At 46.0% G+C, this 27,481-nt stretch overlaps 1 protein-coding gene across 16 annotated transcripts in view; it reads left to right on the top strand.

Moving 5' to 3' along the window:
* Positions 1 to 27,481, top strand: part of LOC119375570 (uncharacterized) — a 116,297-nt gene that overhangs the window by 9,287 nt on the left and 79,529 nt on the right. For 12 of the 16 annotated variants that reach the window (XR_005180390.1, XR_005180389.1, XR_005180388.1 and 9 more), the window contains exons 2-5: positions 8,843 to 8,985; positions 11,215 to 11,238; positions 20,085 to 20,164; positions 24,445 to 24,531. Coding sequence is in view for 9 of the 16 variants with exons in the window: in XM_037645785.1 (XP_037501713.1) it covers positions 8,843 to 8,985; positions 11,215 to 11,238; positions 20,085 to 20,164; positions 24,445 to 24,531 (334 nt within the window). In the remaining 7 variants the exon portion in view is untranslated. The remainder of the gene's footprint in view (positions 1 to 8,842; positions 8,986 to 11,214; positions 11,239 to 20,084; positions 20,165 to 24,444; positions 24,532 to 27,481) is intronic. The other 4 variants (XR_005180393.2, XR_005180394.2, XR_005180392.1 and 1 more) reach the window with 3 other exon arrangements.

Genomic DNA, 27,481 nt, shown 5'->3' with positions numbered 1-27,481 from the left:
AGAAAAGAAAGAGAAACAGCATACCATAGGGTAATTACGTCATTATATTGGAGTGGAGCGAATAAATTATGCCGCAGAAATATGATTATTGGCATATTTTGTGACAGTTGTCTGCTAAGTGACAGCGTGTATGTTGAAGCACATGCATTTTACGATATTGTCACTTAATTAGCGACGTACTTGTGACATAATTAGTGACATCTTGAACTTCCCTGGATTTCATATGAATATTCACATCCAGGTGAAGATTTGTGAGCTGTGCCAGACTTATTCTGTCACATCAGTGTAAGTAAGCTCAATGCAATCCTGTTGACAGATCGACAATCATTAAAAAACTGTGACTCGCATAAGACTATTATGAAGCTTTGAAGCAAGGCTAAGCAGCCATTAAACATTATCACAGTTAAAAAAAACTAATGTTCAACGAGAACAGTACACCTTTCGTCATTTCTTATGCTTTACTTCCGTAAGTCATATGTTAGCTTTCTACCTTCATGCTTCTTGATTAATATAAATACTGAGTTTAGTGCAGCACCAGAATCAGTAGACAACGGCACGCAGGTCACCAGATGACTCTATCGCAAATTCTCAAAGGATGTGCTGTTGTGCACCTACTCCATGTTGTATCATGCTTTGTTTTGAGCTCTTTCATTAGCATAATACACAGCAAACACCTTAATTTATCAGAAACTAAAACGCGGTGTTATTGACGAAATGGTAGATGTGGAGTGAGTCTGAAACTGCAAGTATTTGCTTTCTGGTCTTTCTGGTTGGCTGTAGTGTGAAGGTTATCAATGTTTGTGCAGTTGGCAACACTGCACTACTGAACTTGATGTCTATATTTGTAAACGCTGCAAGACTTAAAATGAAGGAAGGAAAGAAAGAAATAGATGGGAAGACAGGCAGGTTAGCCAGTTCTCAAGCTGGCTGGCCATGCTGTGTAAAGGAAGAGGGTACGAGGAATAAAGGATAATACAAAATAAACTCTACACAAATAGAACAAAACAGGAAAGAAGAGCATGACGCCTCTTAAAGTCTGTCTGTAAGGTCACTTTTGCGTACGAAATACAGCAATGCTTTCAATGCTAACATCAAACGGGAGTAGCAATGACAAAAATCTAAGGTCTCTGGAATTCTGGAATCGGTTTTCCCAAAGTAAAAGAGAACGCTTGATCTACACTGCCAGTGTTGTATTACGTACTGAAATAGTCCTTGGTGTTCGTGTGCGTTAGGATAATAAATTTAGGGTTAAAAGATTGTTCCATGCATGGACGTCAAACTGAATTTATGCCAGTTATCTAAATTAGGTATTGGTGCGCTTTACAGCTGTTTAGTGCAGCGTGAAATAATGAGTCACTGCTAAAATCTGTATAATTATTTTTTACTTTGCAGATGGTGCTCAAGTTGGCAAATGCAACGCCATGCAGCTGTGGACACCAGCAGCTTGATAAGAACTCTTGAAGCTCATCTGGTTACTTCAAGAACCTGGGTTGGTAACAGCAATCACGTTAGGAGAGTGTGATCAAATAGAATTCATTTGTGAATTGTGCAGTGCATACCAGTGTGTGATGAAGCAAGTCATTGATACATAGGAAACCTTGAGATTACCACTAATTTGAGTCCAATTTCATGGTAGCTCTTATTTCAGCCATCCGATACAGTATGCAGATTATGCACCCGCACTCTGTCAGACCTGTAAAACTATATTGAATTTACAGTGGAGTGCCTCAATATTAAACACCTATAGCATGAAATTGACTTTATTGTGAGAGATTCATAGTGTTCCTGGCGAAATGGCCAGTACTTAATAATGACAGTGCTAAGAAGACAAGCACAAAAGTGCACAACACGAGCGCTTACCAAGAACTGAAAGCATTATTTCTTCAGCAGAAAATATACACCTAAACTCGAACCTCACATTTTACCCTCCAACTACCTAGCCTTTCCATTTTGCTTCAAAACGATCAGTATTGTGATGCATTACCTTAACAATGAAGTGGCATGTACAGTGAAGTACATTGAAGCTCACCAGCGCATTGTTATTATGATGTATAACTTTATTTTTGTGTTCGGTTGTTGCAAAACCGTTCACGAATTTGCGACACAAAAGTTAGTCCTGTTGTGACTGCTTGAAATGAGGCTTTTAGTCCTGAACTATGAAATTTAGGCGTACGTTTTATTTGACAGTGGCAGATACTTTTTGGCTATCGGGCTTATTCAAAACCTTGTCTTAAGGAAGTCCACTTAAAACGTAATGCACGGCCTCCATGCTCTGATTTCCATCTTGAAATCACAAGGTTGAACCAACTTGTTGCAACTTTCTAAGACTTTCCAAATAAGTAAATGTGCTGAACAGAGGTGAACAGTACAAAGGATAGGCTGCAAGCACCTCGTGATTTAAGTTATCACTGTTAGGAAAATTTTTACATTCATTCATATTTGATAGTTACATTAATTGCATGTCTAGTTTGTGTTGGCTAGGGGACATTTAAGGTAATAGCAAGCAGTAAGCAACATAGAAAATTTTCAGTGCACACGCATTTCATAGTTGTCAGAAGCAGGATGGTGCAGTGCTTACAGGCAGGTGCTATGTACACCGCTGGTTTAGTCAGAAGTGCAGTGAGAAAGACATCGTCTAGATGCTGCTTTGGCATAAGCAGAGTTTCATCGTTAAATGTAAATCGAGGCTGTCCACTGTGGCATGACTCATAAGTACTATATATCTATATATTGTCCCGTCTAGCCTAGGATTTTAAATAATTTATTTGGGAGAATTTTCAGTAAGTTTTGAGGATAAATGAATAATTTTTGTAATAGGAGTTGCCTCCACGAAATAACAAGCAACACTGCGCACTAGCTATTGTGCCTTGTTCTTTGCTACGTGTATAAAAACATGGCAGCAAAACATGGACAATCAAATGAGCCCCGTCTTTCTGTATCATTATGCGGAGTCTTTCTAGATATTACAAGAATAAAAGTGTGCTGCACACTCATTGCATATCTCACAAGAAAATACTTGACAGCTTCTTAATTTTGTATTTTTGTGTTTTTTGCAAAAGTCTGCAGGTAAGAGAAGTCAATTTGGTAGTTTGTATGGACGCAGAAAGCCTAATGGACTTCTGTACTTGATATGCTTTTCAGGAAGACTGAACACTTTTGGCAAAGCAGCAACAGTTGTGGCCCACCTGTTCGTCTACAAGACGGTCTCTTCTGCTAACACTTCTGTGCCTTACAGCATACTATGTTTGTGACCTTGTAGGTCTCTCAGTATTTGGGATTGTTAGCACTTGGACTGTTGCATTGTGTTATGCGCGGCGCTGTGTCCAAACTTTCCAATAACAGTGTGCATTTGAAAATTTTGAATGGCTTGAAAAGATGCTGATTGTAAACTCATTTAAAGCGACACTACATTGGAAAACAATTTTTCTCATATTCGTAAAGTACTCTTTCACAATACCAAAAACACCACGCTTGCTGCAAGAAGACGCTTAGTAAGCGAGAAAAGTCGCAAAAAGAAAATTTGGATGGCGACGCAAACCTTCAGGTTTTCGCACCATTCCCCGTGACGTTAAATGTTTTGACGGCGCCTACTAGGAACTATGTAGTTCCTAACTGGTAAAAAATGAAGGGCATTGTCCTCGAATGGCGCCATAAACTTAACACACCAAGTTTGGGGTAATTTCGTTGAGGCAATGGCGCCAAAATTCGATAATTATATTTTGAAATCCGCGACATCACGCGTGGAGATTTCGGTGCGACATTTAAAAATGAAACTGAACTTGATTTTCTCCTGTATTGACAAACCTGTGATGGCGAAATTAACGACATTAGAGTTTTCAGAGCACTATTTATCGATCTAAACATATTCATTGTTTCTTTTTAGTGTGCCTTTAGTTTACTAAGTACGACTCTTGACTGTTTACAGCCGTTATTTATAGCCTGTTTAATATTTATTCTACCTCATGGCATGCCCAGTCCTTGGCTGTAATGTTCGAAGCCACCACCAGTATTGATAGGCATTTTTTAGATGCGAAGTATCTTAAGGCGGAGCTCAATCCGGTGGTGGTGTGCGGCGTGACCACCCTTACTGCGCATGCGCATACCCTCTCCACACACCTCCTCTCCACTCCCCCTCACCATTCCCCCTGTCATCTACCCTCTCCCATTTCCCGTCTCCGCTAACCCTCTCCCCTTCCCCTCTCCCCTCCCCCTTTCCACTCTTCCTCTGAAACGCGGGCTAGACATGCCGAAATTCTCTCCTGCGCAACGCCACGATGCGCTCGAGCGCATGCGCGTCTCCTCCCCTTCTCTCTCCTCTCCTACGCTGCCCCCTCTCGCCCGCCTGTAGACCGCGTTCCCCGCTCGCCCTGTGAGAATTAACGGCCAGGCTAGATGGAAGTTACGACGCGCGTAGCGTCGCTCTGGGCGTTCCACGACGCGAGGTCGGTACCATGCCCAACGAACGCCAACGGAACGCGATCGTGCAAGTGCTCCGGCTTCGCATCTACTCAGGGTCCCCTTTAGCGGGAGATGGTGTAATTTTAATTCAAAGCACGTTATTGCCTAACTCCGAGACAACGTTCCTGACAGGGTATTGGGATTCATTTTCAATTTGGTACTTTTGCAAGAGCCATAAATTGAGCTATTGAAGATGACGAGGGACTGCTTTTCCGGTCGCATTTGATGGCACTAGCTGGCACGTAAATATTGTAACCATTCGTCTACTACTTATGCATAATAATACAGGTAAATAGGGTTGTGAAATAATGCCACGCTCGCAAGCTTAACTTTATAACTTTACATTATTTCTTTAATAAATATGTGAATAAAGCCGACTGTGCTTACAAACCTTAGCAGGTGGATCTATGGTCGACACCACAGGTCTTTATATAAAAACGTGAACTAAACAATCATGTCGAACATGTTTTCATGCCTGAGAGCAAACTAATGCAATATTAAGAAAAATGATACACCAACATGCCTATTGCACAGTCACATTTCTGAAAAGTGTTGCAAGCCTTTATTGATTTCCCGAGTTGTTTTCATGTGTAAGCACACACCAAGTTCTCTGTGCATCAGGGACATCGGCACAAATTTTTTTCGAAGGGGGGGGGGGGGGTCACCTCCTCAATTTGAATTGGAGGCCGGGCAGACAGATGTGGTCAAGTGTCATTTTGGGCTTTGTATGCCATAGCAAAAAGAAATTATTTTGGGGGGGAGGGGCGGGCCCGGTGTGCCCCCCCCCCTGGATTACACTTGCATACTGGCATGGCGAAGTGTATGTTTCGTGATTTGTGATGATATTTTGAATTATACTTTCATATTATTTTACTGCTGTGAATTAGTGCTCAGGTTGCATTGTGTATGTTGTTCCATCTGTTCAATAATGAGCATAGGTTCTTTGGTGGAATAAAATGTATATTTTTACGTGGACATTGTGGATGTTATTGTTTTGATTCCAATAAAGTACTACAACCACCGTTCGTTGTATCATTTGAAGTTTAGAATTTGTAATTCATTCAAGCAAACACGTCCATGTACATGTAAAATAAATTGTTCAGGCTCTGACATATAGGCTAGTGGTTCTCAGCCATGGATATTTCGGGGACCCCTTGAGGACTGACGGAAGTGATGAGGGACCCCTTGCAGTGAGAGATAAGGGGAGAAGGGGTTATAATTAGCACAACATGCAGCGTGAATACGTGCCGTGTGTTTTCTACGTGGCAAAGAGTGGTCAAATTAAAGTGTCACGCCAATTCGATATGAACAGCTTGTCAATACGTTGTGCGGTCCGCCGCCACATTACAGCTGTTTCTTGCTACGCTTTCTCTTCAAATATGCAAGCCTGGAAAAGCACATGTCGTAGATAATTGCAGTAAAAGCTTTACAGCCATCTCATGAAGAAGGGAAAGCATAAGTCAGTTCCACCGCAATGCAAAACCGTTATGCGGTGAAACGTACAAAAACTCAGGAGGGGCCGCTGTCATTGGACATATTGCTCCTTCGAAAAAAGGCGTATTTTGTCTCTTGTTGTATGATGTGTTTCGCAGACCCCCAGAAATGGTTTCGTTTATCTTGGGGCACGACAAACGACGAACGGAAGTCGGAGCTGAAGGTGCTAATGGTGACCCTCGTGAGTTCGTGGCGCTGCGCTAACTATTTACTAACCTAATCCACGCGCAAACACACGCCGATGATGCAAGAAAGGACGCAGCAAGCTCCGCCCCCTCGTTTCAAACCACTTTGCAAATACATAAGGCTGTGAAATGTCTACCAAGTATGCGGTGGCTCTGTGGCGTAGTGAATAGAGTGTCTGCTTCCGGTGCTTGTGGTCATGAGTTCGATTCCTGTGTGTCGTGCGATTTGTACGTGTTGTCATATGTGCATGCTTACATTGATGGCAATTTTCTAATCGTTCCTAGAGATTATCACCGAAATTATTCCGTGAAACGCTGTTCGAGTGCCAGAATTTGTTGCTTTTTTTTCGCGGCCGCTTTAGGGCCGCCTATTGACATGAAGCCACGCGTAAGCGCTGCAGGCCGTACCTAGCCAGGAAAAATGTGAACTAAAATTCTGCAAAAGCCATGTAAAGGCTATTGTGTTGCTTCCTCTGAGAGCCGCCTACGGAGTCGCATAATGAACTGAGCAGCAGCGGCCGCAATTTGAACGGGTTTCCTGCCTGCAGGTGTAGATTCTAGCGAGTATTTGACTAACAGTGTAGCGAAACGCTCACTAACATCACACCTGCGTTCACAACTCTACGTAAGATAGCCGGAAGCTTCTGCTTTAATGTACGCCTTTTGGTTGAGAGCGATCTACGTGTTTTGGTAGCTTTGATGTGTGCGCTTATGAATGTGCTATTTTCTGTGCTTGATTTATTTTATTTCAAAGTTGTTTCAATGTTATAGCTTGACACCCTTGGAGGAGTGCTTTCACTCTATCGCAGACGGAGTACTGTACTCCATGAGGAGGCGTTCGTTCACTCTGTCTAGAGGGAGTTGTTTCACCCCGGAAAATTTAGTGCCCAGCGGGACAAGCCAAACTCTCACTAAGGGCGTCGGGACACTCCCTTCCCTACGTGCGACTAGCCGGGTGGCGCGGGGTCTCCCCTGCGTCTTCTCTGGACCCCAATAAAGTTTGCATCATCATCATCATCATCAACTCCCTTTCTTCTAGGAGTGTAGAAAATAATGATAAATAAGTAAACAGGTACAACGGCGCACACTATCACTGGTCACCCACCTGCTTTTTTCCATAGATAATGGATTCCTTTAGCTCGACTCACAGACGCGGTGGTTCCCACGTGCCCGAAATGTGCTTCTTTGGCTGCCTCCTTGCACTGTTTGATATCGTGGAGGCGCAACTTGCATGTGAACGACGTTCGGTCGTGTACCTCCTATTGTAAACTGTGAACTAGTCGTTGCCCTGTTGTTTCACGTGCACCCTCCCGGGGAAATAAGATAAGCAGACACGACCACCCGCGGCCTTCATTTTGTGTATCGTGTGCTTTGCTGGCATATTCGTGGTCTAAAGGTCTAAACCACTGACTGTAGTTGCAGAAGGTGAAAGGCGCATGCCGATTAATGACTGTGTTCTTATTTCGAATCCCCGCTGTCACTTATATGGCAGCTCTGAACACATGGTTATTATATGATACGTAGCTTCCACAAATTGGCCGCGTCAAGCAGCTAATGACTGTTAAAGTTGCTGATTTCGCAGTTGGCCGCGTTTAACAGCTTCTAACTAACTCACTGTTCTATACTACGGGGCGGCAACGCGACAGATCACCGGCATCTCCTCGCCCTTGGTAGGCGAGGAGATGCCGGTTTCTTTCTCCGTGTACTCGCCAAACTGACAAGCTTTGCGCGCCGTCTGACCTTCGGCATTCAAATATGCCTCAGGAGAGGGTATAAGCCTCGATGGGGTTCGGTTACATCAGGGCATGCTCAAAATCGACCGTAGCTGAGCACTAATAGTGATGCTGCTGTCGTCTTATGTGTGCGTGCACGATAGAGCTCACGGCGGCTTTTGTGATGACATGAGTTCTTGCACACAGAAGAACAAGGAGCCGATATTGGGTGGTAGCAGGCACGTAGGCAAGGGAAGGGGGGGGGGGCACCCCCCCCCCCTCGAAATTCGTCTAACCTTCTATATTCCAGGGCAACCTTTTTTTGCAATGGAAAGACTTTCGTTCGAACAATTGGGCCTTGGGCCCCCGCCGAAACGAAATCCTGGCTACGTGCCTGGGTGGTAGAAATTGTTCATCAGAAATAAAGTAGCGTAGAGGAGGGAAAGTGAGATGGCAAGTTGGTGAGTGAAAATAATTGCGTTTAACGTCGTGCGTATCTGTGTAGTAATACAAATAATAGAGTCCACCTGAATCAAACTTTTAACTGCATGAAAGAAGTCGTCGCTATTTTATACACACTTTTAGACGATTTGGACGGGTTTCAGCATCCTGAACTGAACAAGCGGTGAAAGGCTGGCTAGTTGGTACATGTCTTTACAGAGGGAATAAATAGCGCAGATATGGGAGGAAGCAAAGGAAACACACGAAACACAAAGCACTTGGCCACGTGTGTTTGCTTCGCTTCATCTGGTGTCTGCGCTGTTTATTCCTTGTTTAAAAATTTCACCTTTACGATTGAGATCAGTCGCCACCATATTCTGTCCGCTGCCTGAGTATACTGCAGTTCTTCCAAGTGCCAATTGTACTGAAAAATCTATTGGTATCATTTCCGCACGATTCAAAAATCCATTATTTCAAGTTTTTAATTAAATCGCAAGGTCTTATTGAAATCATGCACATGAATTTGTATTGTTCTATTGAATTTTTATACAGGTTCTTCGGTATAAAGGTGATGTTCATTTGTTTCGCGCCTCTTTTGGCTGGAATCCGTACAACACAAAGTGCATGAAATCAAGGTATTTAACAGAGAGTGACAACGTGGTACGACGTACAATTGAGTACTACGGAATCCCTGTGTGAGTACTATGACAGGTTTTCTCTTGCACTTATGGTTAAACGTAATCAATGCATAGGCGTGTTTCAAATTATGATAGAAATGGCAAACGAGTATCTAGAAAAAAGCAGTAGCCTCAGATTTAGCAGATCTCAGTGATTGTGAAATAGAGGATATTTATTTATTTATTTATTTATTTATTTATTTATTTATTTATTTATTTATTTATTTATTTATTTATCTATTTATTTATTTGGTTTGATAACATAGAAAACACGAAGACACAGAGAAAATAGGGTGAGAACAGGCTGAAAACTGCCACCAAAAGGGGCAGTTTTACTCCATAGGAAAGAATTCATGCACCCAAAATAACGTTCTAAAGGGAACCGTTAATAAAAATGACTCAACAAAGCTCTTCTAGGAAGCGAGAATTATTTTTACTAGTGTTCGCAGCACCGATATAAAGCAAAGAGTAAAATTGAACACATTAGTTTCTTTTTGAATGAAAAAGATGCTGCATATTTAAAAAAATTCGGCAGATCCCACGTACCGTGGGAGTCGATGTTATGCGAAGCATGTGGCGGTAGGTGACTGTGGCGTAACTTTTTTTACTAAGTGACACGTTACAAAATGACGCTAAAGATTTCTATAAATTTTATACGCACACTTATATATGTTGAAGAGCCGCATATGTGTTATATAACCAGTTGTTTACGGTTGGGTAACGCTGCCAATGGCAACGTGGGTATTACCAACACCAGAAACGGTAAGCTGATATGTAGTGCTTATACGTGTCCCGAGAACGCACGCACGTTTCACGAACCCATGTGCATGCGTGCAAGAAGAGTCTGACAGTTCTTGAACAAGGGCATCATCACCGTGATCAGTGAGCACCAGCAGCTGGTCATGACTTGTTATAGGACCCGGTCTTGATCGTGGTGACGAAGGGTCCATGTGTAAAGAAGTATGTGGTATAGTATAGCTGTTGGAATTCGTGGATGCCTCGGTCATTTCGTCGACAAATTGTCTGTCGACAGAGCCGGCGACATGTCGGAACCTGAAGCCACCCTTCGCGCTGGTGAGATATAGGCCGTCGAGGCTGGTAGGCCTGGATAGTGCTACGTAGACCAACATCAGTGGATGGTGTTTGTCGTATTTGTGGACTACCTGGGCGTATGTGGCCTACGTAGCCTAGTCTACAAAGCGGCTGTCAATCAATATGGCATCATCCTCGGTCAGCATCAGGCCATCGCCCAGCCTCGTAAGAAATGAAGAGGACACCGCGTCGTTCTGGCGGACTAAGTGCACTTTACGGTGCGGTGATGGGGATATCATATGTAACTTTCGTTAATGTATTCCTCCGGGGTCGAGCAATGCTTCAATATAGCTAGCTGAATCATAGGAATACAAACGTAATGTTTATTAGACTGCTATAAAAGCGGAGCCAACACTGGAACTACAGACGTTAATCTGATATGACGCCTGTATTGTAGGAGTAGACATCGTAGGAGTATCATGTAGTGTTCATTGCTTTCTTGTAAAATTAGACAGCCAGCACCACAAACACAATTGACGTTGCACCGATAGTACGCCTGTGTAGGCTGTTTTTCCAAACCAGTTTATAGACATGGCGTGGCTCAATGGTAGAATGCCTGATTGCCACGCAGAATGCTTGGGTTCGATTCCTGCTGGGATCCTAATTTTCATTCTTTCCATTCGTTGAGTCAACGCTGCCGATGTTGGTTTTCCTTAACGCTCTAGTATTTAAGTTAACAATGTCTGTTCTCGCCGTTCCTGGGTAGATATAAACTGTCAATCACCTGTGGCGCATACCCGTACACCGCGGCCCGTGGTAAACGGGTATGTGCCACACGTGTCTAGTGGAAAGGGTTTGACGATGTACGCGGCAAGATTTTAAAGTTATTCATGTCATGACCCGGCAGTCATATTCGTCAAATCCTCTTACCCTCCCATGCAAATTTTGGTCTACACCAAGTTAAGGAGGCGATCATGAAAGCACCCAGACGTAGGCGGCTAGATAGATAGATAGATAGATACGTAGATAGAAACGCTCAAAGTGCCAGAGGTTCGCTAAGAAATGCTTCGCATTTAAAAGTGGCATTAACTATCCACTGCTGCCACGTATCACTCATGACATAGTGCTGATGTCAAACAATGCTCTTTGTACTCTCATTCATAGAGCCTGGCTGCTTCGTTATGAAATTTCTGATTTACCAGTTTTGCTTTTCAGCCGCGGCTCCACCTTCCAATATAAGTGAGTATCTTACTCTCGTCAGCATTAGCGTTCCTGTGCGTCAGCCTTGCCAGCCCTAATGTCAGTTTTCCGCTAGGTATATGATATGTACACAAAAGAGCGCTTACATGTACCTGATTAGTAATAAACGCTAGATTTTTATATTATAGGCAGACATCTAAACGTGATTCTGGGTTTTACGAGCCACAAGCATAATACGATGATGAGGCAAGCCGCAATGGGGATCATTTTTGGTTAAAGGGGCGCGCACGGGACGAGGACGAAAAAATAGGAGCACAGGACAGGCGCTGACTCGCAACTAAGCTTTATTGAGAAAAACAAAGCATATATACAGGTGATGTACAGGCGCGAGCAAAGGTATACAGACCACGGAACCGCGTGGGAGAATGCATCGACGCGGCGCCTGCTGCGATGCGCATGCGCGTCCCGTCATATCAGGTGGCCTCTCATGTCGCTCTCTCTGACGAGTTAATTAGCCTAACTAAGCATAGCTACCATCGTATAACCTCATGAAGCCAAGCACCACAAAAGTTTTTTCTCAGCCCAGCTTGCCTTTGTGGCGTTAAGCCAAGTTAAACTTAGATGAGCTGAGTAAAGCCAGAGTCAGTGTAGCAGAAACTAATCAAACCTAGTTGAGCATGGTATCAACTAATAAGACCAAGCATGGGTGGGTTTAATTAAGCTGATTCTAATTAAGCCTGGTCCAGCTTGCTGTTCTCATGTTAAGCCAAGTTAAGCTTAGATGAGCCCAGACGTGTCGACATAATTAAGTATAGCAAAATCTCATTAGGCATAGTTGATCATGGTATCTCTTAATTTAACCCAGCATAATTAGCCTAAATAAGCCAAGCCTAATCGTAGCCAATAACCAAAACAGAGCGCAAAAAAGACGGGACACAAGAGACAAGAAGACGGGACGGGCGCTCTCATGTCCCTTCTCTTGTGTCCCGTCTTTTTTTGCTCTGTTTTTATTTTCAGACAACGCACCAACTCGCCCAGCAACGCATTCTTATAATCCAAGTCGAATTCGCTATGAGCCCAGAGAAACCAAGCCCAGGACGATACTAAATACTCCTTGCGGACTCTATACTAAATAAGTTCATTTATTCCTGATTAGTGTTCATTATTGCAAATAATATTTATGTCTGGTTAATTAGCCTGAGATCCAACCAAACAAAAGCTAGACACTGGAGTTTCACGTGACACGGATTATGCATAACCAAGCTAGTTACGCGGTGCCAAGGTGTGTATAGATACATCTGATTAAGCATGGTTGATCATGGCATCACCTAAGTAATCGGAGCACAATTAGGTCTAATTAAGCCATATATAACTAAAGCCAACATAACTAAACCGAATAACTAAACCCAAATATAAGTCAAATTCACCCTGAGCGCACAGAATCCAAGCTCGGAAAGATACTAATTAACCCTGACCGTGTCGAGCCTTATTAAGCTCAATAAGTCTAATTAGCGTTAGGACTAATTAAAGTCATGACTGAATAGTGTGTGTGACATCAAACTATGCCCACCCGAGATACTCGAGTTTGAACTCGAGTACCTCGGATGGGCATAGTATGATGTCCCAGAATTATGCAAATTACGCCTACTGAAGCCTAACTAGGAAACCACCAGCTCCGCTGTGACTCAGCCTTGCGCTTATAGTGCAAGCTGCCCCCATTCTTTCCGCGCACTGCTTTCTGTGGCGCTCAGCCGCTTTTCAGGAGTTTCAGTTACAGCCACTATGACCGCAATAGCCAACACTATGATGCTTTGAAAGGAGAAGGTACGTGATTTCCGACGCCATACAAAAACTATTGGATAATAAACTACTCAGCTGCTGCTTACCATATTTCCTCTTGCATGATGCCACTGTCTAGTGATAAAAGAAGAAAATATAATGAGAAGTTTAGAAGAAGCAATCTAAAATAAAAAAATGCGGTTTTTCTAAAGCAAATCTTGACATCAGCTGGTAAATATCTGGCTGGCGCATTTATACAAGCTCGACAGTGATTCAAAACCCGCCACAGCGAAAACAGTCGCCACAAAAACAAAGGAAACTGGTGAGGAAAGCCAGACATACATGGCGCAAACAGGGGTTTCTTGATATCGTTTAGAATGCCAGGTTAGTTTGAATTTTTCTATCTTTAATCCGTTTCGGAGTCATCTCTCAGGACCTAAATAAGTTTCATTGTCTGCCTGTCTACTGGTCGGTTTCGGAAAAAAATATCAGGCCCCATCGAGGTGACTTTTTTTTATTTTCCTCCTTGGCAAAATAATAAAAAAATCACGCCATATCCACGAAGTGAATGATGACTGAGGAGCTGGCTCGGAGATAATCGGACAGTTCCTCTACCGCACAGTTCCTCTACTGTCATATAAAGACGAGACACGTTGTTATCGTAGCGATTGTTGGCAGGTTGATGTCGAACCAGAAGCGGTCGCAGACCTTGCAGCCGTGGCCGAACGTGTGGTTGAGGAAATCGCGCTTGAAGCGCGCGTCGGCGCCACCAACTACACGCAGCGACCGCTTTCGGCGCTTGGCCGCTGCATCCTGCACCCGTACCTCTTCGAGGTTCTCTCGCCGCCGCCTCCACGCTGCATCAGCTTCGCGGGCTTGTATCTCGGTGTCCGCACGACGCTGACGTCATTCTACGGCCTCGCGAGCTTTCACCGCAGGCTCTTAGCGGCGAGACCACGCTGCTGCTGCCTTGCGAGCCCTCCGCTCCGCCGCCTTTTCTTCTTCGTTCATGTTATTATTATGGACTTCTATCAAACTAGAGCACGCGCCGGCGTGAAGCGAGCGCCGCATGCTACAGTTGGCTATGCGGTTTTGCCTGCGTTAATATCATCATCGAGGCGCTCGAAGAACAAGGAGACTTCTCTTTTGCCCGAGCTGTGCCTCTACCGGTCGCCTCTGGAACTAAGGTTACGTGTACGGCACGGGATGTCGCCCCAGCTTAAGAACCTGGCGAGTCAGCTCCTAAAATATTGCTGCTTCTACTGAAGCGGCAACTGAATGTCCGAACATCCTTCGGTTTTGAAATGTCCGCAACAGCTTGTAATAATTAGACGCGAAGCAGCTTTTGCGCTGGGCTTTGTCCGTATTCCATCGGCGACCGTCCGCTTTCTGAAACCTACCATAGCAAGGTGTAAAATATTGAGCGCGCACTCGCGCCAAGGAGAAGTCTTCGTCTTCTTCTCCGACCGCATTGATGATGATACGTGCAGAGCACTTTAGGGGTCCGGGCTGCCGTATGCCACGTGTGCTGGCAGCGCTAGCGTGTTCGGGCATGTGTAAGGGGCTGGATACGCTGTGGCCTCTCCCCCTTACACTATCTCGGCAAGCACGTGATGGCGTCGGGGAACGAGATTCTGCAGACGCGCGATAAACCCGCGTGGCGTGCTGCAACAAGAGTTCGGGACGAGTAACAGCGACAGCAACTACAGTGAATTCATGGTGTGCTCCATGTGCAAGGACGCGCGTTAACATCGGGCAAGGCGCCCGTGTTGAAAGTATGTTTAAGTCGACCAATGCACACCTTCGCATTCCCACATGGGTCCCTTTAGTGGGACATGGTGAAGTTTTTGCAAGCTATCAGTGTCTGCACGACGACGACGAAGTTGCGCCTGAGCAGTTCCCCCAGTGTGGGTATGTGTCATAATGTAGACGGAAAACACAAAACAAGCACAGCAGTTGCGTGCGTCAGAGCCGAGCGCGTGAGGAGAATATCCGGGCAAATGTTACCGGGTCTCTGGTCGCCTATGTCCGAACGACAATGAAATAAATTGTGTGTGATAGCAGTCCGGTCCGGATCCCGCGAGCTGCTTCTCCGTAATGTTCTTTGTCAGTGTGTGTGTGATAGCAAACGCCCGGCGCCTTCCCACACGTTGTCTCAGTAAGATGATAGGTTTCCGTTGGCGGCGATGGCGGTTTCGATGCGTCGCGGCATGGACCCGTACAGCGTCACCACTATTTCACGTGAAAGGGGAAGACGCTCCCATTCCTCGCTCACTGCTTGCCGAAGTGCGTCCTTCGTCGCACTCGAGCACCGTCGCGCAGACAGGTAGCTCTTCATGATGACCCACATATTTTCAACTCTGTTGAGGTCGGCGCCGACAGTGGGGCAAGACAGAGTGCGGACGGCATGGTTCTCGAGTACAGCGGCTACAGTGCGGGCTGTGTGGCTTGGACGTCGGTGGTGCTGCAGCAGGTAGCAGGAATCTTCGAATGGTCCCTCCAGGGCGTAAGGCACCAGCACTTTCTGCAGCAATCCGCAGTAAACTGATGCAGTGAAGGACCCATCAATTCGGACAAGTGGGCCGAGTCCATCCTTGCTTATGGCTCCCCATGCGCTGACGGTGCAGCGGCCGCTGGACAAGACGTTGTGGCAGTATTCTGGAAAGTATCTGGGGAAATTTAATTCAGAAAGCTAGCATTTGTTCCGTGTACGAATACAACCGATGAACAAAGCGCCTTGGAAATGAGACGCAAGCGAATATGCGCCTAATTTTGCTGCTGGTTTTTATGAAGGCGGAAGGGTGGGGAGCGGGTGCGCAGAGCGCCTGCTGCGCTGAGTGGCGGGAACGATTGAGCGATTGAGTGCTATGAACACTGAGCAATTGATTGTATAGAATTGTAAATAGGAAACTATCTGGGCCCCATGGTACAAATAGTCCTTTATCTTCCAACCATGTTTTAACTGGTAAAGTGCCGGTGTTCAATTTAAAGAAAAAAGACGCTAGGCCTGCGCGGAAAGCGCACCACCGTCACAGCGAAAACTGGAAGAGCGGCATTTCTAGAGCCCGTCATCAACTCTTTTGTGGCTACTAATTAATGTACACTTGCAACGTACCCACTACGCCACAAATCATAATTTTTTGGAAGTTGGGAGGCACCCTCCATGATATTATACGTTGTTCTGCGGAGAAGCGAGGTATCATCTGTAAGGCATTATGTGCATGTTTTTGGTGCGACGGTTGATGACAATGAAGAATTATGACTGAGCCGTTTGTAATGGGTTGGAAGCTTAATACGACCCCCTAGTTACGTAATACGCATTGTGTGACGTCGGGTCCTTATTTAACTGTCCCACCACGCTTTATAACATACGTTAACCTGAGAAAGGGAGAGGGAGAACTAACTTTATTTAGACCCTGAAAAAATGGATCATGGGCGCCGTATGGGCTTCCTTGGCAACCAATAGAAGTACACTGGCAAGGAACCCACTACGCTATAAATCGTCATAATATTTTGAAGTAGGGAAGCAGCCACTATGAAAGTTTCTGTCATTCTGCGGAGAACCGTGGTACTAACTAAACACCTTTAAGGCATTATGTGCACTTTGTTATTGCTGTGGCTGATGACGATGAAGAATTATGGCAGAGGCCTTTGTAATGGGTTGGAAGCATTCAACAACTCACTCGATGCGCAACTCGTATTGCGTGACGCCCGGTTACAGAATTCGCGTTGTGTTACGCCTGGTTGTTATTTTACTCTTCTACCACACTACATTACATATGTTAATGTGGTTCCTTGCCGACATGAAGCCCGTGTAGGGTCTTTTTGCAACGCAGACTCAAGCACCGGCATGGCTCTGAGGTAGAATACCGGGCTCCCACGCAGAGGGACCAGGTTCGAACCTCATTCCATCGCGGATATCCTTTCTTTAGTTTTTTTTTTCTTACTTCGCGCGATAGTGGTTACGGACACCGGCGGTGGCGGACAACTACGGCGCCAAACACAGCCCCTTTGGTGATCTCCTAACAGCTTTTGCTGTAAAACCGGAGACCATTGAACACGTTTTCATAGACTGCTGGAGCGGGGTGTTTTTGTGAGATATATTACAGAAAACTCCAAAAAAGAAGTTACCGTTAAATTCACATGGAATCCGGTTTCTCTGCGTTGTAAATGAATATGGCGTACCTTACGACCTTTTATGCTCCTGGGCCTGCATATTATATGGAAAACCCGAACGGCCTTTCACAACACCGATGTGGAAGTCAGACCTGTTGGCGATTACTTTTTCGAATGTGTGTCTCGTTTTGTCGAAATGCTGAAAGTGCAGATGGATGTAGCGGAGTGGGTTTCTAGAGTGGACTCGTTGTCACACATGCGAAAGTTTTAACATGCAGTCAGCTAACAGCTGATGGTGTATCATTGCACTGCTCCCTGGTTTACGATTAGTGTGTGGAAATATTTGTGTGAGGCATTAAAGAAAGTAAAAAAAGAGGCATGGCGTAATTGTCTAAGGCAGCAAGCTACGGAGCGAGGGGTCGCCTTCGTCCCGTGTGCGCGCTTCAACCAAAAATGAACGCCTACCAACTAGTTCATGCTTTCATTCTTATTCGTTCAAGGACGCTGCGAGTAGGGGCGGAAAGGAACCGTGAGCCATCGTCGCGAATGGCGGCCGCGCATTGACCATGTTGTTTTCCGGAAGGAGGCGAGTCTCCTTCACAATCGTCCCCACTGAAAACGATGCATCCAGGCGACCTAAGAAGGTTGAGGCAGAGGTTCAAAATAGGGCTTGAGAAGGGTCACCTGCACAAGGTAGCGTTCACGCCGGTGCATGTTTGAAAGCGGTACGATGAGAAAATTTAGCGCAGGCGCTTCAAAACCGGGTAAGCCCGTAGGAAAAAAATTGAGGAGCCCTTCCCCAATCAGAGAAATGGGGGCAAGCGAGTCTTGTCGAGGCTACGCCTGACGTACTGCTCTTTCTTTCTTTCTTTCTTGCGTTTTTGTAGGTAGCGGCCGTCCGCGGAACGCTGTTTTCGGACGGAATCAGCGTTGCGTTTGTCATCTTCTTTGCAGCGTTCGTCGGCCTGCAGAACGACTCAACAAAAGGACCATTGCGCGATCATGGAAACGCTGTTTAGGAATTAAATTTAAGAATTACATTTTTTTAGGCCGCCAACAAGAAATATTGCAATGAAGCGTCCACAGCAAGCGTATTGCTTCGCAATAGCTTTTTGCATCATCGGTAGAACGCATTCATATGCTTCAGTTCAGTTCACATTGGGCAAGCATGGGCGTATGGCCTTAGTGTTCAATGCACTCGTTTCAGACTGCGGGGACCCGGATTCAAACGCCCGCCGCGGAAAGAAAATTTGTTTTATTTATTATTTCTTTGGTGCGCGCACGCCAGCTGTGGGTAAGGCAGATTTTTTGAACACCACCAGGTACACAGGTCAGTCAATAGAAGCTTGGCTTGAAAAGGTAAGAAGTTTCGTAAGGAGCGGGCTGCCAGAGAAGAAAAATTTGGCATTAGGAAGTGAAAAGCATTGTGACGGTAGTCGGAGTGATTTTTCTTCTAGCGCAGGTGGTCCTGTGAGGCATTTGTGTGGGCAAGCGGCGGCGCACTTTCGCTTGTCGGAGAACTTCGAGAGAGGAGGAGGAGAGGTTGAGGAAAGGAAAAGGCGCAACTTCTGCGACCCTAATTGGGAGCACGGCTCAGCGCCTTGGAGAACTTCGGCCCCGAATGTGCACTCAGAATACGCTTTTTCCTCTCGCTTTTGTTCTTATGCCGCAAAGGTCTGCTCACGTCCGGGTGGTAGTAGCTGTTCTAGTTTCGTAGTAAGGATGTTGTCCATTGCACTCTCGAGAGCCTCTGCGATGGCGCTATTAATAACGTGGCGAGCTTGCAGTCTAATGCTTCGATGAGGTTGTCATCCATTCGCTCTTGTAGCTGTGTGCGTGCGTCATAGTTGACATCTCCTGTGTGAGTGCATGCTGGTGTTGCTGCTTGTAGGATAGGTTCGAGGGCCTTGTGTTTGAGAAGGATTGGATGTTGGATGATTTGCGGAAGATCTATGCCAGGAGAAGGATGGATGGCTGCATTTGATGGAGAGTTTGCGTTGTGTAGTCTGCTAGGCCCGATTTCAGCTGAATGTTTTCTGTCCTGAGGTCTTATCTCAACACGTGAAGATCGGAGCAATCAAAGAAAAACAAACTAGGAGGGAGCATCACGTGACAATCTTGAAGCACAGTAAAAACAATGAAGGCAGCTTCTGTGTTGCCAATCCACAAGGAAGTGGGCAGCCGGGCGGCCTTCTTTATTTCTCTTTAGCTTTCTCTTTCCTTCTCCCTCTATCTCTTTAGATTTCTTCCTTCTATTTTTATGAAAGTTTATCCTTGCATTTCTGTGTGTGCGCGTATGTACACTAAATATTTAAAATTTAGGCCTGGGTTTGAAGCCATCGTAACACCTCCCTGACTGCGTCAATGGATTTGGTCGAAGGGTTCGGAGTTCCAGTATATATAGGGTCGGAGCCCCAGTATGACAGCGACGGGGAACTCTAGCGCCCTCCTCAAATTCGTGTGGAAATTCGTTTATTACACCCAATCGTGCCAAAAAGCTGCTATTTCGGCAAGTGCTTGCAGAGTTTTCGTCTTTTCTTGTCTTCGATAGCGAGGATTTTAGGGTGTAAAGTTTCGTCGCGCTTCGTGTGTTTGTTTATGGCCGGGTTGGAATTTACTGTGCGTTCCACGTTCACAGGCTTTCTGACAGGCGCCATTGTGAGTGATCAAATGCATAAAATATGTAGCGAGAGTGTAAAGCAGCAGGCGATCACGCCAATGCACGGCGGTTACCTGGTGGGCAGCATGCTCTGGACCTTTTGCTATACTAGCTATTTTGCTTTCATTACATATTTGCTCCATTCCAATGTTTTCATTTTAATTTGTTAACAGTCAGCATTGTGTGCGTTTACCTAAATGCACTCGGAATTCCTCGTTGAATAACTATACTAATATGTACGAAGGCCGCTTTTGCACTTTTTATGCAGACTGTGTGAACAGTTATTATGAACCACCCGTTTCACAAACTTTTATCATAATCTTGTTTACAGTATTATCAAACATTGGATGAAGGTAATCAAGCCGAGGAATTCCCAGCCGTATATCTATTCAGCTGAAGATAAAACTAAAGGTAAACCTGGATTTATCCCGCTGTTTTTATCGAGTTCACAATGTCTACAATACGTTGCGTTATATCGAAAGCATCCGTGTATCATTAAACCAAACCTGAACATTATAGTTCCAAGTTTGTGTGTCAGTAAGTGCTGTGTGATGGACAGTATTTCTGTGCTGCACTTTCCCCGTTTTGGTGCATTGCGTAGAGTTAAGGATACTTTTGTTGTTATGAATAGCCAGTTTTTGGGACTTCTTAACGGACACTGTTAGTGGGGTTACATGAGCTAAATTAATAATCATCACTAACGTCTAAAAGTTCCTTTGCATTGCTTAGCCCGCAGAAGCTGCGAAATTGCAAGTCTTGCAGAACTGCTGCAGATAACGGACATTGTCATCCTTAGAAAAATGCGAGAAAAATACAGTGGCTTAGAAATCATATTGCTCTTCCAAGGGCATCGCCCCGCCCGTCTTTCGCCGAAGTGTGTCTGCGCGACTTTGGCTCTATACTTTGACCTACAGGCTGCGCTCGGGCAGTTGTGTGGGTCTCTTCAGGGCAGTGGCGTAGGCAGGTGGGAGGGGGAGGGGTTGCACGTCTCAAACCCCCCTAAATTTTCAATTTCGCATGTGTATATATACACGCATACATAAGAACACGCGCGAATATACACAAAGTGTGGTTGTACCCCCCACCCAACCCCCGAAAAAAAATTTCTGGCTACGGCCCTGCTTGAGGGGGTTTCAACAAACGGCTCATAGCTTTTTACGTGTTGTGCTTTAATCAAAACTTTGCGTTGAAGCCATAGTCCGCACATAGGTGGATTTACTCTCGCAGCAGCGGCCGTGTTTGCTAAAGGTGTGAGCTCCTATTCTTACAATTTGGTTTTCGAATCCAAGAAGGATGCGCGGATTTACAGGCAATCGTCGCTTATTTTCAGGGCTTTTCGTTCCATATTTCGCACCGAAGAGTGCACCGGAAGATGCACAGAAAACTTTCGTTGCATATGCTCCTGCAGTGAGCACAGTTCCACATAGCTTTTTTTTTTGTACTGCTCGCTCCGCTTTTCGACAAGCGTTATCACGTGGTACAATGTTTGATCAACACTTCCCCGCTCACAAGCCAGCAACGGACTCGATGATGCGTCTCGCCCACCGTGTTTTGACGTGGCGCCCGAGATATTTCGCGCGAGGCCAACATAGCGTGTCCAATTTGATTCCTTAGGGTGCGAGGAGTGACTTTGCCGTGTAGGTCCGGAACAAAATCGTGAACATGTGCGCAACTCTGCTACCAGAAGGATCTAATGGAGGGACACTACAGAGGGGAAATGGCAAGGGCAAGATATTATACCTGTGTGCAACGTGACGATGAGCCTTTCGTGTTTTCTTTTCTCGCAACATGTTGGCCATCGCTTTAGGTTGAGACCAGTGCTGCACCAGGGCGTGACGGCACCCCGTTGCTTTACCGCGTGGCGTCCTCGACACCTATTATATCACGATATACACAGCGTCAGGGGCGTAGCGAAAGGGGAGAGGGGGGTTGGAGGGGTTGGAGGGTTGGAGGGTTTTTCAATTTCGCTTGTGTATATGTACACGCACACATACAAACGCACGCACGATCGTACATAAAGTATGGTTGAACCCCCCCCTCCCGAAAAAAATTTCTGGCTACGCCCCTGCACAACGTGCACCTGTAATGTTGAATTGTGCCCGAGCTCCGTGATTTGCTGGCGCACGCCGACTTTATTCTGCGTCATCTTGACCGGCCAAGAGTACCCCAATCTGGAATAAGCATTTTGATCAGTTTTCTCTAGCTAAACTACAGGCGCCATCTGCCGAGGCGTCTAGCTCGCGAGCCGCGTAGAAGAGCACTAGCGACAAGGGCAATCTTAGTGGTGGTTTCCGAAACGGCGATCTACATCCGCATGTATTGTCGTGAGCTCGGCACGAGACACAATCACGCAGTGTTTGAAGCAGCACCGGTGTAGTGCGCCAGGTGCTACCTTGCTGAACGTAGGACAACCCACAACTTTCCACTGGCTACCGCTGACCGAGACCGGAAGTACTAGGATGATTTACTATTTCCGTGTGATTCAAGAAATTTACATGCCTATTTTTTGCGTACTGATATCGAAGCAAATAGTCAAGGTATTGCTGAGGATGTCCCTGTGGTCGAAAATTCATGCAACGCCCCGGTTTATCCCACCAAATGCGTAGTTTGCGCAAAGAACAGAGATCAATTTTCTGGTTGTCTTCCACAGCCACAAGCGCGACATTTTGACGATCCTCTCTCAGTGCGGTAAAAAAGAACTCCAAACTGCACTTTGTTGCTTTTTTGACGTCGTCTGGTGTTCGCTACACATAATTCACGGTACGAAACAGGACTTGCACGCAAAAAGCGAGCGTTGTCCGCCGATAACAACACAAATGAGCAATGGCTATTCGCGTCAAGGCGAAAACGAGAATACAGCGTGACAGCATGCGAGCGCGAATTACGATGTATGGCTAACAGCACGGCCAACGAAACCGGCGTTCTTACGATTATGATAGTGGATTAAGGACTCTTTCGCTTCGTGAACACTGGTGTTTTAAGCCAAAGAGCCTTCATCTGGTCATCAATATAGCGTTCCTAGGCCGTAAAAAATTGATTTGCATGCAGATTGGCAATTAGAAGAAGAAAAATGACCACTCACTGTTCCACCAATTCTTTCTTTGCAGGTTTTTTTGTTGCTGCTTATTATTCGAAAATATTCGGTATTTCGCATATGCACTATTAGATTTTCGAGTATTCGCACGCCCGTACTACACAATAACAAGGTGGTCATCGAAAAAGATCACCGCCCAAGCACTCCGTACATAAGGTTAACCAGAAACTGAAACGTGCAACCCAGGTGTTTATCACTGGGTTAATGTCGACCGGGTTAATGCCGCCGTGTTTCTTAACGACGACGAAGAGAATGACGTCACTGACGGCGCAACAAATGATGGGCCGTCAGTGACGTCAGTGCTCTTTCTTTTCAATTATTTTTGCAATTGCTCTTCATTCGCCTCTGCTGTTCATCATTTTCAGTGGACCAGAGGCGAGTGGTGGCATATACGCGCTTGGAGTATTTGCGTACACAGCATGGAAAAATTTTGCTTTCGCCTATCCATGTACGGCTTCGGTGTAAAACCAAAATTTCAGCTATCCTAACATACCACATAGCAACAAGAAAAGCTCTTAACGTTTTTTTTTTATATAATGCGCAAGGTTCTATAAGTAGCTTGTGGTTTTGCACCAGTCCTACCACTAAAACTGCATTGGTGTGTCCTGAAGTTCTTCCTGATGGCCTTCAATAAAGGTTTCTTGCAGCACACAGTCCCGCCTATTCCAGGTTCTTCCGTGTGCCGGTAATATAGATGTTTCCACATTTGAATAGTGCGCATAGCATTGGTCTCAGTAATCAGAATTTTAGGCACACCCTCGGTTCATGCGATGATTTTGAGATGTACACAGGACTTTTCTCGCTTTAGTACGTATTACAAATTCTGCTGCTTGTGCGCACTCACCCCCAAGAAGAACCTCGAGTTATCCTAGCACTCTTGGTACCAGTTCCATATGTTCATCACTCAACGCAATGAGCAGAGTCGTTTATTAGCCTAAGGAGTGACAAATCGAGAGAATATTGCCCCTACGTACCAGTGACAGGAAGTGATTGTAAGAAGGAGGAGTGATATAAGGGTCAGCAGGAAGTAAAAGGGGAGGGGAGATGGTAGAGCATGGTATAGGCTTGTACACCCTAGTTAATGTGCCACAGAAAATGGGTATGTGCCAAGCAGCTCCTAACATGGCATGGTCATACATAGTATAGTATAGAAACGGGGAGGGAACGGGTAGTGAGAGCGAGGGGAGTGATGTGAAGGCGATGAGGAGGGAAAGGAGGAGGGCAGAGGGTAAAGCATTGCATAGCCTTGTATGGCATAGTTCAGCAAAGGATAGGAAAGGGAAGGGGAGGTGAGAAGGAAAGGAGTAATGTGAGGGTGAGAAGGAGGAAAAGGATAAGAGAGGGCTATACAGAAAGTAATAAAGAAAGAAAGTTCAAAGGAACAAGAAGACCCAGAAAGAGGTAAAGAAAGAGATTTGAAAAGAAGAAAAAAATAAGTTAGCCTACGTGGCCAAATGTAGTGACGCTTGCTTGCCTGTTCCGTTGTTTACTCAGATTTCACAGGCTTGGAGCTCGCTTTAACTTTATTGGTGATGAATACACAATAAATCTAAAGTTAAGAAAAAAAAGAAAAGTTCTGTATTTTTATTTGTTACAGTTGAGAAGAAGACTACGGAAAAGCCTGTAAAAAATCCACCCGCCAGCTTACCAGCGACGTTGGCACCACGTGAACTGGAATACGATGGTAAGAATGTTGGAGTAAACGCATCAATGACACGGCATTTTAATGATTTGCAACACGATTATCCATTCGTGTAGCAGGTTACCGATAAGCAGTTTACGCAGCGCGTGCACGTGATGGCGTCCGAGGAGGCTACTGACTCCATAATAAGCTTCTTGCGCATGATGACTTACAGTGCCACGTGGGGCGGGAGAGGAGTGTAGCGTGAGCGTTCATCTATTATAGTCAGCAGCTCTCTATGCTCGCGCGTTAACCTTCACACCGCGCTCAACTTTACGCGAGCCTTACATCTCCATTCAGGCTACTGGAAAGACGAGTGCGACCGCCGCCGCGCTCGGCGAGCTTCGGTGTGTCTCAAGCCGTGCATGGCCAAGTGGGAGGAGGAGGATACAACTTCTGTGATGCCATGAAATGGGTCAGGTGATGGGGGGGATGGGTGCAGGGAAAAGGTAGCCGGTGGGCCCTCGGGCCGCGCTTTAGGTGGCCGAAAGTCCTTGCGCCTCGGCGACCCCCGTGGCCCAGCCCGCTACCCGGAGTTGGTCGTCCGGTTTCGTTGGGCTTTATGTGTAGTTCTATTGGCGACCGTCCGCTTTCTAAAACCTACCATAGCCATTTCTAACATATACCTTTCAGCCCTGGAATTTTTATTTTTGTCGGAGACTGCTTTAGTGCGTATTTTCCTAGTATTTAAGACCTCAGAAGACCACAAACAAAAAATTGAGCCTGTGGTGTAAGTATTTATGGATTTACAGACATGATGTCAAATTTGCTCATCAGAGCTCAGTGGTCATGAAATGAGAGAAGTCGCAGAAGTTCGCTAAGAAATGCTTCGCATTTAAAAATGGCTTCCTTATTTCTAGTGCTCACTAGAGTACACAAAATCTGAACCAACGACATATCTGGAGGTGTGGAAGTCATTGAAACAACTTCAGGCCTACGTTACGAAAACGGCGCCCACCCGCCTCAAATTGCCCGCCTCGGCGTCATCCATGACTTCGGTCAAGCTTCTTCACTGCGGCTTGAAACTCCGCAAAAATGCTACGATGGTGATGTCGATCGCAGTGGGGATGGTTGAAGAAATGCTCCACCAAAAATTAGCGACTTAGGTTTTGCTTCCGAGGTGCTAGAAGAAATTTTGTGTGGTGTCGTCAACGACGACGCCAGGGCCGAAAGGAATATTGAGTTCGCGCTCGCGCCAAGGAGAAGTCTTCTTCGTCTTAATCTTCGACCGCCTTGATGATGATAGGTGTAGAGCGCGCGCTCGCGCTAAGAAGTCTTCTTCGTCTTGTTCTTCGACCGCCTTGATGATGATACGTGCAGAGCACTTTAGGGGCCCGGGCTGCAGTATGCTGTCCTAGCTTGGCGTAATGCAGACAAAACCCCGTGTGCTGGAACGCGCTAGCGCGTTCGGGCAGTGTAAGGTGCTGGGTAAGACGCTGTGGCCTCTTCCCCTTACACTCTCTCAGCAACCATGTTATGGCGTCGGCGAACGAGATTCTGCAGACGCGCGTTGAACCAACGCGTTGCACGGCCGCTACATAAAAAAAAACAGGTGCGGCCTGCTGCGTGGCGCCGAAACGGCGTCCGGGGCCTAGTTCTCCTTGCGCCCGCTCTGGCGCCACCACACCGGTCCAGCTGTTCACGGAGAAGCGCTTCGACAGCCGCGTTTGTACGCGCGACACTTACTCCAATCAGGCCGTAGATTACGCGTTTTATAGCTGCACATTACAGGTTGACTATTGAAGTCGTTATTAGAAATGCCGATTACCCCACATATGTGAACAGTTTGCCCTAGGACTACCAATATTTGTAGAGTGGGCCTCAGTACTCTTCATGAAGGTTGCCCGCTTTACTCACCTGAAATTAAAGGAAGTTCTCGTTATTACGAATTATGCTGAGTATATTTACGTGTTTCTTGAAGACGAAGTAGTGAGTGATGCAGGCGCTCAGGAGGGTGGCCGCCCTTTCTCCCGAAATTTAACTTTTCCTCTGTCTCTCTATAACAAGCGCGGCAGGTTAGTAAAGGTGCATGACATGAAATCAGTAGCACATAAAGAAACGGCGGCAAAATAAGATACACAGAACTGACAAGCGCTTGTTCTGTGTACGTTTCTTCCTTTTGTCTCCCGTTTTTTTTTTTTTCTTGCGCAAGATCTAATGTGGTTTGGCAGGCCTGATCTACAGGAAAGCTACGTTGTGTGCTCGGTTCTGAGGCCGACTGTGGAACGCACGCTTCGATCTCGTCTTTCACAGGGTGCGAGGAACTTTTGATCTTAGGGCTTTCTCCTGAGCTTTCACAATCACCTGCCCCAACTATTGCGTCATCAGCTGCATTCATTCGCCAGCGTTTTCTGGGCTGCGCGTTCTTTTTTTGCATGTAGTGCGGATAACCGGGAAACACAGTCGGGACTACAGTCGGAAGCAATATCCTCATCTTCGTGTTCTTTTTATAGTCATCCTCAGTGAAATGTAATGAACATACCAGCGACCTGTCGCTTGGCTCCCACATACTTGCTTTTTCTGATGGCCCTTGGCGAGAAATATTCTTCAGCCACGCTTCGCGACGCTGCAGATCGCTAGGGAATTCGTGGTACTTCATAGTAGCGTCTCTTCTCGCGTTTGAATTGCACAGCGGCACACAACAGCTTCGCGGCATCTCACCGCTGGAAAAAACCGTCCGCCACAGACGCGCACACCAAATAAACGCACTCAGGCGCAAGAAACATGAGGAAAGCTACTCACACACACGATCACACAAAAAAGCACACGAACAACGCATAAATTCCGAGCCGACCACATTGTAGCACCACGGCCGCTGCATAATGGTAGCACGAACTGGCCTCTGCTTTGCGGACCGCGCTAGTGGCGTCCTCACCAAAAACTGCGGCCGCAACTGTGAACTCGACCGGGACGCGCTTGCCCATTGACGGCGACGCGACGCAGCAGGCCGCAC

The sequence above is a fragment of the Rhipicephalus sanguineus genome, chromosome 11 (assembly GCF_013339695.2).
Source record: "Rhipicephalus sanguineus isolate Rsan-2018 chromosome 11, BIME_Rsan_1.4, whole genome shotgun sequence".
Taxonomy (NCBI): domain Eukaryota; kingdom Metazoa; phylum Arthropoda; class Arachnida; order Ixodida; family Ixodidae; genus Rhipicephalus; species Rhipicephalus sanguineus.
The sequence above is the reverse complement of the archived record's forward strand: the minus strand, read 5'-3'. Positions and strand labels throughout refer to the sequence as shown.